A 20,039-nucleotide genomic window follows, 5' to 3' on the forward strand; every position below is an offset into this window, starting at 1 on the left:
TATCACAAAATAAGATCAATAAAGATTATTTTGAAAAATGTAAATAAAGTGGGCATGGGGCTGAGAGGGGGGAGAATTGAAGGGTGACAAATTGTGGATGTGTGAGGAAGGGAAGGGGTTGAACAGTGTGATTAGCTCCTGACCAGAGAAAAAATACTGTGACAGAGTCACAGGGCACATATGCCACAAAGAGATCTTTTGAGGTGGAGGACTTTACTGGTCCAGAATCCCTGGAAGCAGACTGTGTGGTGGAGAACGACTGTGGTTCCCTGCCTTATCAATTCAGGCCACTGGCTCCAGCCCCACTAATCACTAAAGCTGCAGCCGGGTTTCAATAGAGGGCATTTTTTTAAACAGCACTACTAAACACTACACACCAGTGTTCAGCTGAGAAAAGTGGTATCTGGATTTAGTTACTTTTTAAGGTTTAATGATGTTATCTGTGTGGTTATATTAGTGTATGGCTTATTTCAAGTTTAAAATGAAATCTTGATTTATTTTGTTAAATGGTTTATATTTAGTACTAATGTAACTGTCAAATTTTGGCATTAATAAATAAAAATAAATATTTACAGAGTGAAACAGACTGATAACTCATGTTAGGGAAGCTGTTTTGCACACATATAAAAGATTTTGTACAAATACAGATGTGCCTTTAAATTTTGGCCTGCCATTTGGTGCACCTTGGACATAAACAGTTTAAAAACCACTGATCTAAGTGCATGTTCTGAGGCAGGGATAAAATATGTCTTCTTCCACAAATAAAGCCAAGCAATAAGACATTTTACATTGTACAGTGATGATATATCTCACAGACTGCCTGGTTTATTTCCTCACATGAATCTAACACAAGGGTGTTGTATTTTAGGCATGCAGTATTGCTAAAATCAGCTACTTATGGTGAAAAAGTTTTTAAAATAATTAAAAAAAAATGTTATTAAAGTTATTTAAACTACATTTTCTCCAATGATTGATGACTTTCTTATTAAACATATGAGTGCTTCAGGAATTCAATGAAAATAATATTTGATGAGCCTCACATTTTGATTGGCCTTAAATTATGACAATCAGTTACTAGCGTTAAAATTCTTACACAGAAAGCAGAATATTCATTATATATCGCCTGTACTCAATTCATACCGACACCTTATCCAAACATTACTATCAATTATTAAAAATCATGTTTAATCAGTTTGTCAATCAGATATTATAAACGCAGTAGACAGTAGAGTGTGCTATTATAGTGCCTTTATAGTAACTTTGTCTTTAAATATTATTATATAGAGCATGCTTCATTATTTAAGTGCAGGTTGAATCAGAAACACATAACTTAGGTATGATAATTTCACATAGGTATGAACATATAGGAATACATAATTATTACATATTTTAACAAATAATAACTATAACAACAGATCACAGGAACACCACAAGCACAGGATGTGCTGCCAAACAGGTGGGTCACAAACAAAGTGCCAGTATGACAAAAAAGGGAAACAACTTAAAGGCAATGGATTGGAGTCAGCACCAAAACAAAGCCCATGCACTGGAGAATCTTTTGAGTAGAATGACTTCAAAATAAAGGAAGAACTTTTAATAATGAGGTTTTGCAGAGGTAAAATCAAAATAAAATAAAAAAAACTTGCCATGTAGTTTTCTGTGGTCACACTCGGATATGCAAGATCAAAGAGGGTTACCAGTGCAGGCTGCAGGTAAGAAATAAAACACAAAATCACTTGCCAGTATACTAAAGAGCAAGAGAAAGAAAGAAAATGGAAACTAATGAATCAGGGTACAAAATTATTTGTGATGGTTATCTAGTCACATAATGAGTGGAGGGAAGAATGTTAAAGGGCTTAAGAATGGATAAAGATGACAACAGGGGAGTGGATCACTGTGGCTTCCAACATAATTCATGCCACTGATGAAAGCCTCTTACCCAATGGGAGATACTTCCATCACAGACTGAGTGCAACTGGGTAAACTCAGATTCACTGATGAGAAAGCTGAAGTTACAGGCCTGTTTAACTGCACTGATTGGAGTGTCTTTGAAGCTGCAGCCATAAACCTCAACAAACTTACTGACAGTGACATCCTACATCACTTTCTGTGAGGACGTGTGTGCAGACCAAGAACTTTTGAGCATACAACAACAATAAAGTATGGTTCACACCCAACCTCAGGAAACTGTGCCAGTCCAAGGAAGAGGCCTACAGAAATGTTGACTGTACAAGCAGGCCAGGAACAAGCTCACAAAGGAGATCAGGGTAGAAGAGCTCACATGAGAAGTTAAAAACCAGCCAACCCCCTTCCACCCAGGCCGCCTGCCTGCACTAAAGATTTTCTGTAAAGAGCAAGTACAACAGGATCAGGAAGGCTCTAGGTCCTGACGATGTGTCCCCCTCCTGCCTGTGTCTGTGCTGACGAGCTGGCATTCATCTTCCCAACCGATCTCATGGAGCTATGTGAAGTGCCCTTCTGCTTCAAACGTTTCATTGTCATCCCAGGCTCCCAGAAGCCCTCCATCACAGGATTAAATGACTACAGGCCTGTCGCCCAGATGTCTGTGGTCATGAAATCGGAGCCACCTGAATCACAGGGCCCCTGCTGTACCCCCAACAGTCTGCCTACCAGACAAACAAATCAGCAGAAGATGGTGTGAACATGGGACTGATCTACATCCAGCTTGACTCTCCAGGAATGTATGTGGGATTCTGTTTGTGGACTTCAGCTTGATATTCAACATCATCATCCCCGAAATCCTCTGCCAGAAGCTCACCTAGCTTGGATCACCATTTTCCTGACCAACTCAAGACCAACTGAAGCACCTTTTTAAAATCTTCTAGAAGACATGAATGCAGCGCTGCAAACAGTCCCTACGGCTACCATCACTGAGACCAACAAGTTGATATACACTACAGCAACAGTGATCCTTGAAATGCTTGGCTATGATATATACAAAATGAACTGCCATAAGAAGCAGAATTCTCCATGGAGGAAGAGGTTAGGAAACAAGATCAAGGCAGCACAAAGAGAAGTTAGCCAGCTATATATATTTATATTTATATTTATATATATGTGTGTATATGTATATACTGTATATATGTGTGCGTGTATATGTGTATGTATTTATATAGTCTTCAGCCTCCATTCCTTCCGATTAGTGTACAGTAGTGTGTGTCTGTGAACTACAACACAGAACAATGGACTGGAAATTCATTTCCAATTCACTGAAGCAACAAATGGTTTGCCAGTATTTCCAGCATTCTCCCAGTTAAGCAAATAGACCAAATAGACATAAAAAGGACTTCAACATTGTGCTACTGGCTGACCAGAAATACAGCTACTTTGCAACAAACCCCTTGTGCCACAAGAGCTGCCTCTGATCTTAACACAACTGCATCATTAACCCCGGTTCTTTAACAAAAAGAAAAAGAAAAGCTACTGAGATGTTAGAGGCTACAGTTCAGGTCAGGTCACACATGAGCACTTCCACACAAGGCACAGGGGTATTGTGTTTAAGGATACTGTAAAGACAACAGAATTGTATAATTTCCTCTTACAATTGCAAACGACAAACTGACAGACATATTAATAACAACAATTAGTATTAGGCTCAAGTAAACATAATAGCAGACAGGAAAATCAAATACAAAGATAGAAAAGGAGGACCAATTTTGGCCAGATCTGGCCAGGAAAGAATTCACATATTATTATGCCAAAAAAGAGAATACTCTTAAAAGTGACCTGAATTTAAACTTGCTATATTTAGTGTCTACTTCTCCCATTTAAGCTAAATCGACCTAGGAAGTTAAATGTGTTCTGTGATTTGCCTGGATGTGTATTTCCTCCTGTCCACGTTCAATGCTTTCCTTATATGTTTTTAAATGTGGCCACTTATAAACTAAAAGCGCAAATAGAACGGGGAGAAAGCATGATGGCAGTCGTTCATGGTGCTGAACCAGGATGAAGGCTGGAGTGCTATGGTTTCTATTGTAGGAAAGAGGTTAGTATGCTGACCTTCAGAGGAGAGATGTGGGAATGGGACACATAGCCGTGCACATTCTCAATCTCAGACAGGTTCTTCTCTGAGACATGCACCAGCTCCGGTGCGCGCACCTCATTGGTGAGCCGTGGGAATCCCTGGTCAAGGCGCAGTAAGTCATCTTCTTGGTAGTGGTACTGCTGCAAGCAGACAGAGTAGACAGTAAGGCAAAAAGAAATATACAGAAAAAGAAAGTGATGAGATCTAAATGTTGGTAAAAATACAATCAAACATTTTTTGTGATTGTATCTATGACCTATGACCCCTATGCAGAGCATGTAGCGTACATAATATTGGCATCCTCACCTTAAAATAATTTTCAGTATTTTGTCCTCTCAATGTACTTTTAGAATGCAATAATGTTTGCTGTTTGACGGAAATCTTATTGCTAGCAATGTTTGGTGCAGAAGCCCTATTAGGCTAGTTCCTGCTTCTACAGCAGTAGAAAATTCAAGTCATCAAGAAAAAGGTTCAGTTGGTCGTCAAGACTGTCAAGGAAATCACTGGGTGGCCTCACCCCGCTCTGGAGGATCTACCCAATTTCCACTGCCTCAGGAAAACCTATAATATCATAAAAGACACATTCCACCTCAGTAAATCTGTATTTGAATTTGAACTGCTATTAAAGCCATTAAAACAAGGACAAATCAAATGAAAAATTTTTCCTCATATTTTTCCTTTTTTATTTTCTTTTTCTTTTATAAAGGCATACTTTTAGATAATATTTATCTTGATCTGGCTCTTTGATATTACGCTGGGGAGTTTTGCACTTAAATTTCGTTGTACACGTTACAGTGACAAAGGAATTCTAATTCTAATTCACTCTCTGTTTCAGTGTCACTCTCTGCCGTGGTCAGTTGCCATTTTACCGCAGCTGTTCATTATTTGTACTGCAGTACGCCATGTGTTACACTATAATGTCTGTAGGTGGCACTCAACTGACACATGTACAGCATCCTGCATATGCACAGATCATACTGTAGCCCATGCTATAATGAATGTGTACTTAGAAACTGAAGTAAAGCATAAGCCCCGTGCTCTAGATATAGCCCAGAAAATACTGTACACATGCACAGTACACACAATACTGTACACATACTGTACACCTTTATTCCATATGAGAGCCTAAAGTTACTCCATAGGCTAAGCTTCTCTCCTCTATCCACTCACCCCAACCAGTCGAGGCAGATGGCCGCCCAAACTGCCGCCCAAACTGAGCTCAGTTCTGCTGGAGGTTTTTTTTCTTCCGTTAAAGGGAGTTTTTCTTCTCCACTGTCACCAAGTGCTTGCTCATGAGGGATTTGTTGGGTTTTTAGTTTTTGTAAAGTGCCTTGAGATAATTGTATTGTGATTTGACAAATAAATTGAATTGAACTGAATTAAAAACATGATGCCTTTTACAACTGCCATAAAACAGACAAGCTACAGCCAAATTTCATCAGAACCCTGTAAACTCATCTCAGCAGCATTTATTTATTTATGTGCTGCGTAAGCCAGGTCTGTGGCCTACTGGTTAGCTTAATGCTAGCCTAGTCCTACTTAAATTGCATGAAGCAGGTCAGAGGACTGAATTATTTTAGTTTGCTGCTACCAGCTCAGTTATTTTATTTTGCTGCCAGCTTGAACAGCGACCCCCCTTATATTTTCTAGCAAGAAAGAGTCCTGTTTGTTTTTGTTGTTTGGGTTTCTCTGCCTTTGTCCAAGCAAGCAGAAAATAAGTGAATAAGGCAGGCTTGAAGCTTGCTAGGTTCACTTGCTACAATTAGCTTAGTGTCTGTTGAGCAGTCTGTCCAAGCCAGCAGCAAATTCTAAGCTATGCTCAAGGCCTACCTGCCTTGTTTGTTTGAACATGTTGGGTGTGTGGGTGCAAGTAAAGAGGGGGGTGGTTCTGGAATGCTGGAACACACTGTTGAGCCTTCTCCGTGTTGTGGGCCTGACTCAACAAAACACTATTATTGAGAGGGTGCCCACCTGATGGCCCTGTATACCCTGCACTCTGACACCCACACTGGAGCTGTACATGTATTTTGTCTAAAGGAATTGCTGTGACAATTAATGTATCTGACAACATTAGTAGGTTAGTGACCAGAAGGCAGAAAGCAACATAGTTTATAATAATAATAATATGTAACCAGGCTTATGATAGGTAAGGATTGGAGAGTAGCCTTGTCATGGGACGTTGAAGATTTATGATGGCAGGACCTGATAACCCCACCCCACTAAATTTGTTGCATGCTATTACTTACTTGTGGATATGAAATATAAATTCTACATGGGCAGTGTCTCAAATGTATATACTTTTTTCCTTCTGTATTTATGTTCTCTGTGAAAAACTAGGTTTTGTTTGAAACAAGCATTTTGTTCCCCACTTTTAGATATAGTACAATTCAATACACATACATATACAATATTACAATAACTACAATTACCTCAGAAATGACCAGGGGATTATTTAACACTGGTGAGCTGTTTATAAATAAATTACACTATAGATTTGAATTGTACTGTTATTTTGATGTTGTGCCCATCCCCTGTTCAATGGAGCTTACTAGAAATTAAATATAGATAATTAATCCAATAATAAAAACCGAAAATTGCATTTTGTTTTCTTGAAATAGATACATGGTGTGTGGTGTCACCATGACCTAAATTAAATCCAGACACATGAATTAGACCTGATATTTTACATCACATTTCCTTTTACATTCAAAAATATGATATGTGTTATATCATAAAATCACACCATAGAAATGGACATCTCATCATGTAGTTGGTTGCCAGGATGATAGTGTGTGCTGTTTGGATTGGGTAAAAAAACAAATTCCCTTCACCCATTTCTCACCCATGGAGTGTTCATCAACGCAGGGTTCATGCAGGATGTGGGCTGGCTGTTGTAAGGTGACCCCTGTACTGCTGGTGGCCTGTTCTGGAGAGAACAACAGAACTATGAGTGACCACAGGCAAAAAGACCAGTTGTGACTTAAAAATAAGTTAATCAGTAACCAGCCATATACAAAATCCTAAGCAAAGAAACAGCACAGTCAGACCTGGAGTAGTATGAGAAGCATTCACAGGCACTGCTACATATAGTATGGTAATATTTGTACTAATACAATACATCAGTACATGCTAGACAGATGTAGTTACTATGTTAACTGAAACACATGTACACACAAAGAGACAGCTGGGCAGAAACAGAGAAATAATATCATCCTGTGGCACAGTTACATACTCAAGTCTAGAAGTGGAAAGAGTACAAAAATATTCTACTCAAGTAAAAGTACTGTTACTTTGATGAAATTTTACTGAAGTACAAGTAAAATTATCATTGTAAAAATCTACTCATGTAAAAGTAAAAAGTAGCCATCTTAAAATTTACTCAAAGTAAAAGTTACTTAGTTACTTTGCAGTGCATATAAAATAGGAAACATTTCGTTTATTTTACTGCTCTGTTTAACCAACATTTGAAATTAAAGTGCCATAAAATCCCCCTCAAACCACATAGAGACTGTGTCTGCCCCTCGAGCATATAAATCAAATAAATCAGAAGTTAACACAAGAGGAGTTATTCATAAAAACCTAATAAAAATTAAGACCACTCCTCTTACTGAACAGAAAAACAGAACTGTCAGATGTGGATTATTAAATATTAGGTCTCTTTTATCTAAATCTCTGTTAGTAAATGATTTGATAACTGATCACCAAATTGACTTACTCTGTTTTACTGAAACCTGGTTACAGCAGGATGAATATGTCAGTCTGAATGAATCAACCCCCCTCAGTCATAAAAATGATCATGTTCCTCGAAGCACAGGTCGAGATGGAGGAGTAGCTGCAATCTTCCACTCAAACTTATTATTAAACTTTCATCCTCAGAACAGTTATAACTCATTTGAGAGCCTCACTCTTAGTCTCTCACATCCAAACTGGAAAACACAAAAACCAGTTCTACTTGTCATTTTGTACCGTCCACCTGTCCCTTACTCAGAGTTTTTAACTGAATTCCCTGACTTTCTGTCTGATTTAGTGCTTAGATCAGATAAAGTCATTATAGTGGGAGATTTTAACATTCATGTAGATGTTGAAAATAATAGTCTCAGCACTGCATTTAATTCTATATTAGATTCAATTGGTTTCACTCAAAATGTTAATAAACCCACCCACTGTTTTAATCACACCCTTGATCTTGTTCTGACCTATGGCATCAAAATTGAACATCTAATAGTTTTTCCCCAAAATCCTATTTTGTCACATCATACTTTAATAACTTTTGAATTTAAGATGATGGATCATGCAGCATTTAGAAGAAAATTCCACTACAGCAGATGTTTATCTGACAACGCTGTTAATAAATTTAAGAAAATGACTCCATCTTTATTTCCGTCTATGCCATGTGCCAACACAGTGGAGGGCAGCTGCCTCAATCCCACACCCTATCAAAATGATCATATTGTTGACAGTGCTGTAACCTCACTGCGTGAAACGCTTGATACTGTGGCCCCTCTGAAAAAGAAGTTAGTGAATCAGAGGAGATTAGCTCCATGATACAGTTCACATATTCATACCTGAAAGCAGGCATCACGAAGGCTGGAAAAGAAGTGGTGTTCCACAAATTTAGAGGAATTTTATCTAACCTGGAAAAACAGTTTATTAGCATATAAAAAAGCTCTCCGTAAAGCCAGACCTGCATACTATTCATCACTAATAGAAGAAAATAAGAACAATCCCAGGTTTCTTTTCAGCACTGTAGCCAGGCTGACAAAAAGTCACAGCTCTGTTGAGCCCAGTGTTCCCTTAGCTCTCAGCAGTGACGATTTTATGAGTTTCTTTACAAATAAAATCACAACTATTAGACATAAAATTCATCAGATGGTTCCTATAGCAGCAATTAATGAATCTTCTACTACAGTAGCTCTTGAATCATCTGTAAGACCTCAGTTATGTATAGACTGCTTCTCTCCCATAGATCTCTCTTAATTCACATCAGTAGTTGCTTCATCTAAATCATCAACGTGTCTCTTACACTCCATCCTGACTAGACTGCTTAAACACACCCTGCCATTAATGAACTCATCTTTATTAGACTTAGTAAATTTATCTCTAGTATCAGGCTACGTACCACAGGCCTTTAAGACTGCAGTAATCAAACCCTTACTCAAAAAGCCTAGTCTTGATCCAGGAGTCTTGGCTAATTATAGACCAATATCCAACCTACCATTCATTTCTAAAATACTAGAAAAAGCTGTTGCTAAGCAGCTATCAGACCACTTACACAGAAATAAACTATTTGAAGATTTTCAATCAGGATTTAGAGCACATCATAGTACAGAAACAGCACTGTTAAAAGTCACCAACGATCTTCTCTTAGCCTTAGATGATGGACTTGTTTCTATACTTGTCCTCCTAGACCTTAGTGCTGCATTCAACACTATTAACCACAGCATCTTATTACAGAGACTGGTATCAGAGGAATAGCATTAAAATGATTCCAATCCTATTTATCGGACAGATTCCAGTTTGTTCATGTCCATGATGAACCTTCCACGCACACAAAAGTTAGTTATGGAGTTCCACAAGGCTCTATGCTAGGACCAATTCTGTTCACCCTGTACATGCTTCCTTTAGGATATGTCATTAGGAAGCACTCTATTAATTACCACTGCTATGCAGATGACACTCAGCTTTATCTATCTATGAAAGCTGTTAACACAAACCAGTTACCCAGACTTCAAGCGTGTCTAACTGATATAAAGGCCTGGATGACCAGTAACCTTCTACTTTTAAATTAAGAGAAAACAGAAGTTATTGTATTTGGGCCTAAAAACCTCAGAAATAGCTCTTCTAAAATTATAGCTACTTTAGATGGCATAGCCCTGGCCTCCAGCACTACTGTGAAAAACCTAGTAGTTATTTTTGACCAGGACATGTCCTTTAACTCACATTTAAAACAAATCTCTAGAACTGCCTTCTTTCACCTGCGCAGCATTGCCAAAATTAGGAACATCCTGTCTCAAGATGATGCAGAAAAACTAGTTACCTCAAGACTAGATCACTGTAACTCATTACTATCTGAATGTCCCAGTATCTCTATAAAAAACCTCTAGTTAATGCAGAATGTTGCAGCCGGAGCCCTGACAGGAACTAGCAACAGAGATCATATTTCTCCTATATTAGTTTCTCTTCATTGGCTCCCTGTAAAATCCAGAATAGAATTTAAAATCCTTCTTCTCACATACAAATTCCTTCATGATCAAGCTCCTTCATACCTCAAAGACCTCATAGTACCATATTATCCCAATAGAGCATTTCGCGCTCAGACTGCAGGTCTACTTGTGGTTCCCAGAGTTTCCAAAAGTAGAATGGGAGGCAGAGCCTTTAGCTATCAAGCTCCTATCCTGTGGAACCAGCTCCCAGTCTGGGTTCAGGAGGCAAAGCTTATAGTTAGGGCTGGCTTCAGGTAACCCTGAACCATCCCTTAGTTATGCTGCTATAGGCCTAGACTGCCCGAGGATCATCGGTGCACTGATCTCCCCTACCCTAACCCTCCCCTCCCTCCCCTTGCTCTCTCCTCCTCTCCTCCCTCCTCACATGTATATTCCACCATTGAATGTCACTAACCTTGTGCTCTCTCTCTCCCCTAGTTTGTGCTCTCTCCCTCTCTCTCTGTTCTCTCTGTACCTTCTGCTGATGTCCCTGGTCCTGGAGCTATATTTTGCTGATGTGCAGTTACTGGCCCCACCAACCTGCAATGTCTATTTGTTGTTTATTGTTGCTGTTCTTTTCTCTTTCCTCTATCCACTCACTCCAACCGGTCGAGGCAGATGGCTGCCCAAACTGAGCCCGGTTCTGCTGGAAGTTTTTTCTTCTGTTAAAGGGAGTTTTTCCTCTCCACTGTTGCCAAGTGCTTGCTCATAAGACATTTGTTGAATTTTGTTGTTTTTTTTGTAAAGTGCTTTGAGATGATTTGTATTGTGATTTGGCGCTATACAAATAAATTGAATTGAATTGAATTGACACAATGCAGCTCCTTCTGGCCTTCTCTGTACTTCTTCATCAGCATTCTCAAAGCAAATATTGCATCTGTGGTACTCCTTCTTGGCATGTAACCATACTGCTACTCACGAATGCTCACTTCTGACCTCAGCCTAGCCAACACATTTCCATTCCTGTCCTTGATCACCCTAACCTGCTGCACATTCTTCCCATCCCTGTCTCTCTGCCTCGCCAACCTGTACAAATCCACCTCTCCCTCCTTAGTGTCCAACCTATCATACAAATGCTCATACGCCCTTTGTTTGGCCTTTGCCACCTCTACCTTCACCTTACTCTGCATCTCCCTGTCTGTTCTCTTCTGTCCTCTCAGTCCCACTTCTTCCTAGCTAAACCTTTTCCTCTTAACACACTCCTGAACTTCCTCATTCCACCACCAAGTCTCCTTATCTGCTTTCCTCTTTCCAGATGACACACCAAGTACCCTCCTACCTGTCTCCCTGATCACTTTAGCTGTAGCGGTCAAGTGATCAATGACTTTGAAATGATCAGTGACTCATTGACTCCTCAATGACTCCACCTCTCCTTGATCAATTCAATGACTGGACCAGTCATCTGGAAGAACCTCCTGACCTCCCAGAGCCTGTTTCAGCTCCTCCCTGAAAACAACACAACAATCTCCCTTTTTCGACTTCCACCACTTGGTCCTCTGCTCTGCCCTTGTCCTGTTCATCTTCCTCACCACCAGTCATCCTATACACCACCATCCTATGCTGTCTGGCTATGCTCTCCCCAGCCGCTACTTGCAGTCACTGATCTCTTTCAGGTAGAAACGTCTGCACAAGATGTAATCAACTTGTGTGCTCCTGCCTCCACTCTTATATGTCACGCTATGCTCCTCCCTTTTCTGGAAAAATGTGTTCACTACAGCCATTTCCATCCTTTTTCAGAAGTCTACCACCATCTGTCCTTCTGCATTCCTGTCCTGCATACCAAACTTACCCATCACTTCCTCGTCACCTCTGTTTCCCTCACCAGCATGTCCGTTGAAGTCTTCCCCAATCACCACTCTCTCACCACTAGGGATACCCTGAATCACCTCATCCATCTCCCTCCAGAATTTCTCCTTCTCTTCTAACTCACATCCTACCTGTGGGGCATAACCACTGACAACATTCAACTTCACACCTTCAACTTCCAGCTTCAGACTCATCACCCTATCTGACATTCTCTTCACCTCCAGAACATTCCTAGCAAAATCCTCCCTCAGAATAACTCCTACTCCATTCATCTTTCCATCCACACCATGGTAAAACAGCTTGAACCCTGCTCCTAATCTATAGGCCTTGCTACCTTTCCACCTGGTCTCCTGAATGAAAAGATATCCACCTTTCTTTTCTCCATCGTATCAGCCAACTCTCTAGTTTTCCCTGATAAAGTCCCTACATTCAAAGTCCCTACTCTAAGTCCTACACTCCTGCCCTTCCTCTTCTCTCTTTGCCCATGAACACGCCTTCCTCCTCTCCTTCTTCGACCAACATTAGTCCATTTTCCACTGGTACCCTGTAGGTCAACAGCATTCGCATGTTTGATTTGGCTTAAATCTTACGTCGGATGCCCTTCCTGACACAACCCTCTGCATTTACCCGGACTTGGAACCGGCACATGAAGACACTGGATTGTGCCTCCTTGTGGTTGCATTACATCCATTTAGGAGCTGCTCTCTTTTATCATTATTATTATTATGTGTTTTTCCTCTCCAATGTCACCAAGTGTTTGCTCATAAGAGATATGTTGGGTTTCTGTTTTTTTTTTTTTGTAAAATGCTTTGAGATGATTATATTGTAATTTGGCGCTATACAAATTAATTGAATTGAATTCCTTGTCAAGTGTGGTTTAATTTGTGACAGGATCCCCTAAAAGTGTTAGATACATAACTGTATAAAAAATTACCCAAAAAGAACACAGAAGAATGGATTAGAGAGAGAGCGCACAGTCTGACTTGCATTACATCCATTACATTACAGTAAATGAAAGGTAAAGGAGGAATTCTGACCTGTCACTGTGGTAAATGTAGTGTTGACAGTGCAGGGATGCAGAAATATTATAGCAGTTGTAAAGACAGCCCCATTAAGCCCAGGTAAGCATCAATACAGGTGTAAGGTCTGGAGATGACAAAACAAAATTGTTCTTTTCAGCCCTGCATTTCAGAAAGAAAGTTTAATAGTTCTCTAACTTGTCAACTTATTGAAGAACACTTCCACAAGGGCTAATAGTAACAGAAATACCACCGCGAAACAATACTCAGATCTTAGATGAGATCTCAAAAAGACATTACCACTCAAAATGAGCAACTGTCACCATCATCAGGTTTCACTAAAGCAGAAAAAGTGCTCTGCAACCTATCTTGCATCCAGTTATCAATGACAACATGTTATTGGTGCAGGCAACTTTGCAGTTGCACAGCACTGGGGTGCACTCTGGGCTTTTGACGATAGGAGACAGAGCAGACATTGCAGCTGAACAAACCCCACTGTAACGCCAAACTTCAATGCACAGACAAGAGGATATAAGCTAGGTCCAGGCAAAAACACTAGAAAGAGGTTTCACGCTTCATGAGTGCAAGGATTCACACACATACACAAACACTCTGTCCCCATACACACTTCAGCATTCTGTCCCTCTGCCTGTAGTGTCCAATCGCTCTCTTCCCTCTCTCTTACCTCTGTCTTCATCATCCAAACCATCCACCAGCTGATCTTTTGAAAATAAAGTACCACTAGTGTTTTTACAATATACCAAATGTTTATCTGCCATGTATATATCAGCAACCAAACAAGCAGTATCTCTGTCTTGGTGTTGTAGTGTGCCTCCTGCTGGCCAAGCTTTCACTTGATATCAACGTTTGTTGTTAAATTCAGTGTTTCCCAATGAAATGTATAATGTTGGTGGTCCATGGATTTGCCAGAGCAGAAACACTCTTATTGATTATAACTTAAAAGATATCAAATTTTCCTGTGTTGAAATGTACCTGTGTAAACTGTGTTTACTGTATTCTTTATTGCTTTCCTGAATGATCAATTCATGTGCCTGTGTTGTGTAAAAAAAGTTCCAAGAAATCAAGTCGTAAACAAAATATGCTTTTCAAGGTAACACGAAAGCGTTCATAAGTTAATTATGATGCTTTTTCAAAGCCTTCCTTAAAGGAAAAAAATTGATATTTTATATATTTCTTACCATGAACGTATCCTATCAACAAGTAATATGTGTATCCAAACCACTCCATTGTTGGCCAAAACAGAAATCAGGGGGACAGTGTTACTACAGACAGGTCTCTATGTCCTGTTACAGTGACTCACATGTTCCTACATCATCCTGAATACATACTGTAGTTTATTTTGATTCAGTCCCACTTAAAATAGTTACCAGCAACTACACTATTTCCTCCTGTCTGAATAACATTTGATAAATAATACAGTGACCCTTTTTAAATGAAACTACAGTATGTACTTGTGAGTGGTTTTTAAGTGAGTATAGAGACACACTAAATACAAATACATGAAATAACGCTAGATTTATCCCTTAATCTGCCCAGTATTCTGTTAGTGTAGGACTCCACCTTACCATACAAAATCCATCCATCTTCCCATTATCTATACCCGCTTATTCCTAACCAGGGTCATGAGAATCTGCTGGAGCCTATCTCAGCTCTCTTTGGGTGAAAGGCAGGGGTACACCCTGCGACCCCGAGCCCTTCTTGCTGAGAGGTAACAGTGCTAACTGCTCAGCCACTATGCTGCCCACCATACAAAATCTGTAGTGCTAATTAAATAATTTGCGATTTGTATAGCACCTTATCATATAAGTTCATCAATTCTTGGCAATGGACCAGAGCAGTTAGTGTTGAGTTGATGTAATAAGCTTAAGTACGTGAAGCTGAGGCAAGGTCATAGGAAACTCATATTATTTACGCAATGATCTTGAAAATATGCAAATGCAGATGTATAAAGCTAAAAAACTTTCTTTCACAAGTTACAATTAAACTTTTTACCATAATAAATCCTAATCATTATCTTCACCCCCTCACTGGCAAAAATCTCAAATTTAGCCAAACATCCCACTGACAGACCCACAACAGAGGAACACTGCACGTCTTCGTCTGGCACTCTGCCCACGTAAGAAGTGAGAGTTCCAGGTGAAATGCTGATGTGAGGCATACCAAGTGAAAATTACAAAACCACAGTAGGTTAATATCTTCAAAGGTTACACCCTGATTGGTCTAACTACAGCTTTGTCTCAGAATGTAATTTTACCTGACTATGTGCTTAGACAACTGATATAATGTTGTTATGACTCCTGATTTAGTTTCCTGCCTGGGACCTTTATTTTGTGTTCAGTTCCTGTTTTCCATGTTGTGGTCTCCGGTAACTTTGTTAATCACCCTAATCATTTCATCTGTGCCTGCTCTGCCCTTTGTCTCTCTCCTTGTGTGCAAATATACCTGCCCTGTTCCTTTGTTCCCCGCTAATTTGTGTTGTGTCTTTGTATCCTGTAGTCCTGTGATGCCTGTCCGCCAATCTGTTAACCGTCCGTCAGTCTGTGCCCCTGTCTGCACGTCTCTATGTCCTGTTTCCCTGCTCCTGACCGTCATGTCTCCCGTTCTCACACACCTCACTTTAAGTTGTCTCTCTGTTTGTTTCAGTTAAAATAAAGCCTTTGTTTTGCAACCTTTGGTGCAGTGAAAGTTCCTTACTACAAAACATAACAGAATAATATAATGGATACCACATGAACTGATTAATAATATTCCTAAGAATTATTTTTAGGACTGAAAAATTAAAAAAGAATGTTACTGTGAATGTGTAAGTTTCAATAAACGACTTTAGAGCTGCAATAATTAGCTGACGAATACAAAGTTAATGGTTAGTGTATGGCATTTAAAATGCTTTTAAAACATAGTAAAAGTTATCTGGTTTCAGAGAAAGACTGTGTATGTTTCTGTATGTCTTTTGTGCTCAACATACACACTTACACTTTACACTCTCCTGTTCACTCTTTTCTACTGCCTGCTTTATCCTGAGTCACTTGCCCAACCCTGGAGAGCCCCCTACCCCCGATTCTCTCTGGGCAAGTCTTTAGCCTGGTTTCCAGCACAGGTGCAAACACAGCGAGCATTTGTTTACTATCTGTGCCTCTCAGTTTTCCCTCAAAAAAAAAAAATCAATGACTAATTTTTTAAATCTTTTTGCTAGAGGAGATGCTTAGCCAATTGTGCTGAAGCTTCTTGAGGTTATCTAAATAGCTCTAAACTCTAAACTTTTAAATATACCTCAATATATATGTATATATATATATATATATATATATATATATATATATATATATATATATATATTTGTCAAAGTATTTGTATAGTGTTACTATAGGAGTTGTACACAGTTGCACACCAAAAAAGAAAGTCACACCAAATTCACAAGTAAACTGGGAAATAAGATGCTTTACATGCTGAGGAAGAGCTTTACAGGGTGTTTTCACATATGCATAGTTACTGGACACACAACACACCCTTAACTGACCATCACACATACACATACACCCCCTTAACTGACACATGCCACTTCTGACACGTGAATGAGTTAAAGCTCTTAGCTACAATTAACAGACATGCATGCAAGGTTTGCACAACACTGATTCAGCAGTGTATGGAAACCTGGCATGTATGTCTGTTAAATGTGCACTTTAAAAAAAAAACCCTAATTTTACGGTAAGTGAGTACATTTTTACAGCAGTTTTCCTGTTTTTGTTTAAAATAGTATACAAGTTTACCTTATATTATCTGTAAATTAACAACCAATATTTTATTTTAGGTATTAATTCAATAATGACAAAAAACATTTTTTTCTCATTTTTTAACAATACATTTTACTGTATTTATTTTACATACTATTTTCCATTTTCTTGAATTACAGAAAAATGTATGTGAAATTAAGCTGATTAACAGTACTTAAATATGCTGCACATTATATAAAGGTTTATATCCACATTAAACATCTAAAGTTTTTCTCTGTAATTTTAACCCTCTGGGGTCTGAGGGGGTTTTTGGGGCCTGGACAAATTTTGACATGTCCTGACATTTGTGCTTTTTTCAGTGTTTTTTAAACATATTAATGTCTAAAGTCTAATAACACTGTAATCAGCACAAAATTGGCTACAATAATATGTGAGCAGCAAGTTTATACATGATTGTGTTTTTGAGAAAAAGGTGTTTATGCATGGTTAGTGAAAAACTACAATTTTTTACTCACTGAAATAAGACCATAAAACACAAACAGAACATTGGTTCACAAGACTTTGGAGACCAGCATGTTGTAGGCTAAAGTGTTTACTTCAGAGTGCTGTGAATGTCATCTTGTTCACACATTCACAGTAAACAATACACTGATTTAAATTTTCTAAGACACTTTTTGTCCAGAAAGGCCATATGCAAGAGGGTGTGTCTGAGGATGAATAGTCATGTGATTTACCTGAGAAGACAAAAGACGCACTGAACGACCAGACAAAGACGCATAATGAGCCTTTCAGTCAATGTAGATGGGACGGATTAGTGCAGCACAATACAACACAATGAGGAGCCAAATGATCCTCATTTGAGTTAAAATCAGTGTTTTTACTCTGAGGACAAGCTAAACTATTTGTCTCTGTGTGGAATATAAGGAGCGCCGCTTCACGTGCGTAATGCGCCATCATCCAAACGCGCCGAAAAAGTGAGTAAATTCTATGATGAAGTTTGACCTTTTATGTCATTTCTCGGGGGTGTGCACATATTTACCTGGTTCACCTGAGATTATTTACATGTGAACAGTGGACAGTGTACAAGGCGGGACCGCATTACCTGTAATGAGGTGAGACAGGAAAAAACAGACTTCTCCTTACGTTCATACGGATTAAATAAAAAGTGATGATTTGTTTTTGACTTGAATTGTTTCACTCAAAAGAAAACATTTCAAGCTTTCTAGCCATATAATTCTTATTTTTATGAGGCAAGTATTCGCTGAGATTCTAGTTGTTCTATTTACGCGTCTGTGAAGAGAAATGGCAGAGACAGAAAAGGCCGAGAGCGCACCCTGTCGGCTTTCTTTATTTAAAAAAAGCACAACGTTTTGTTGTTATTATGATGGTATACCACTAAAACTAGACCCTTTACAGATTTGAATGATATACTTATTTTATCTGTACGATCAGAATTGACAGATCTGGGCCTGCTGACAACTGAAAAATGCACCACATGGCGATAAAATGACTTATTCACATTATGCACATATCCCAGCATGTACTGGGGAAAAGCAGAGTTAGTCCATCACAGAGCTAACACACCACAAGCTTTAAACCCTATGGACAAATTAAATTCATTTGATAACATTTGGTTGAAGAAGAACTCAGAACTTGTCATCAACATGGCAACTGCTGTAAGCCATCTCATGCAATGCAAAATTATACAGATACACAAATACAAAATAAAAAAATATTGTGTTGTAATTGTTGGATTATTATGGACATAAACCCTTATAATGTAGCACATAGTCAATTATGGTTTAAATGTAAAATTACAAATAAATGAGAAATTAATGAGATTTACTTGAAAATTAGAAAAATCTTTGTTTATTATTGTTGGATTATTATGGACATAAACATTTATATAATGTGCAGCATATTTAATTTTGGTTTAAATGTAAAATTACCCATAAATGTGAAATTAATGAGATTTACCTTAAAATTACAGAGAAAAACTTTAGATGTTTACTATGGACATAAACATTTATATAATGTGCAGCATATTTAATTTTGGTTTAAATGTAAAATTACCCATAAATGTGAAATTAATGAGATTTACCTTAAAATTACAGAGAAAAACTTTAGATGTTTACTATGGATATAAACCTTTATATAATGTGCAGCATATTTAAGTACTGTTAATCAGCTTAATTTTACATACATTTTTTTGTAGTTCAAGAAAATGGAAAATAGTATGTAAAATAAATACAGTAAATGTATTTTTAAAAAATGAGAAAAAAATGTTTTTTGTCATTATTGAATTAATACCTAAAATAAAATGTTGGTTGTTAATTTACAGATAATATAAGGTAAACTTGTATACTATTTTAAACAAAAACAGGAAAACTGCTGTAAAAATGTACTCACTTACCGTAAAATTAGGGTTTTTTTTTACAGTGTACATTTAACAGACATACATGCCAGGTTTCCATACACTGCTGAATCAGTGTTGTGCAAACCTTGCATGTATGTCTGTTAATTGTAGCTAAGAGCTTTAACTCATTCACGTGTCAGAAGTGGCATGTGTCAGTGCAAGGTTTGCACAACACTGATTCAGCAGTGTATGGAAACCTGGCATGTATGTCTTAATTGTAGCTAAGAGCTTTAACTCATTCACGTGTCAGAAGTGGCATGTGTCAGTTAAGGGGGTATACAGTATCTCACAGAAGTGAGTACACCCCTCACATCTTAGTACATAGTTTATATGTTTTCATGTGACAACACTGAAGAAATGACACTTTGCTACAATGTAAAGTAGTGAGTGTACAGCTTGTATGACAATATTAATTTGCTGTCCCCTCAAAATAACTCAACACACAGCCAATGTCTAAACTGCTGCCAACAAAAGTTGCAGCTCTAAAGTCGTTTATTGAAACTTACACATTCACAGTAACATTTTTTTTGTATTTTTCAGTCCTAAAAATAATTCTTAGGAATATTATTAATCAGTTCATGTGTTATCTATTATACATCATGATCTTCCTGGACAGTAGTAGTGATATTGTTTGTTACTAGTCTGATGCTGCTGACTGAAACTCCACAAGAAAAAAAAACTTCTAACCCTCTTCTAATCCTAATCCACTGACACAAACACCATACTTTTAGTTTATAGTAAGGTAAAGCCTTGATGCAATGTATCATATCTAGTATTACTGCTGTGGTTTACTCTTGT

The 20,039-nt window shown here is 38.3% G+C and overlaps 1 protein-coding gene across 1 annotated transcript in view; it reads right to left on the reverse strand.

Moving 5' to 3' along the window:
• Nucleotides 1-20,039, reverse strand: part of dlg2 (discs, large homolog 2 (Drosophila)) — a 222,930-nt gene that overhangs the window by 89,782 nt on the left and 113,109 nt on the right. Inside the window, exons 5-6 of the mRNA XM_026328995.1 lie at nt 6,888-6,971; nt 4,021-4,185 (exon numbers count right to left, since the gene is read on the reverse strand). Coding sequence (XP_026184780.1) covers nt 4,021-4,185; nt 6,888-6,971 — 249 coding nt within the window. The remainder of the gene's footprint in view (nt 1-4,020; nt 4,186-6,887; nt 6,972-20,039) is intronic.

Source organism: Mastacembelus armatus, chromosome 14 (genome assembly GCF_900324485.2).
Source record: "Mastacembelus armatus chromosome 14, fMasArm1.2, whole genome shotgun sequence".
Taxonomy (NCBI): domain Eukaryota; kingdom Metazoa; phylum Chordata; class Actinopteri; order Synbranchiformes; family Mastacembelidae; genus Mastacembelus; species Mastacembelus armatus.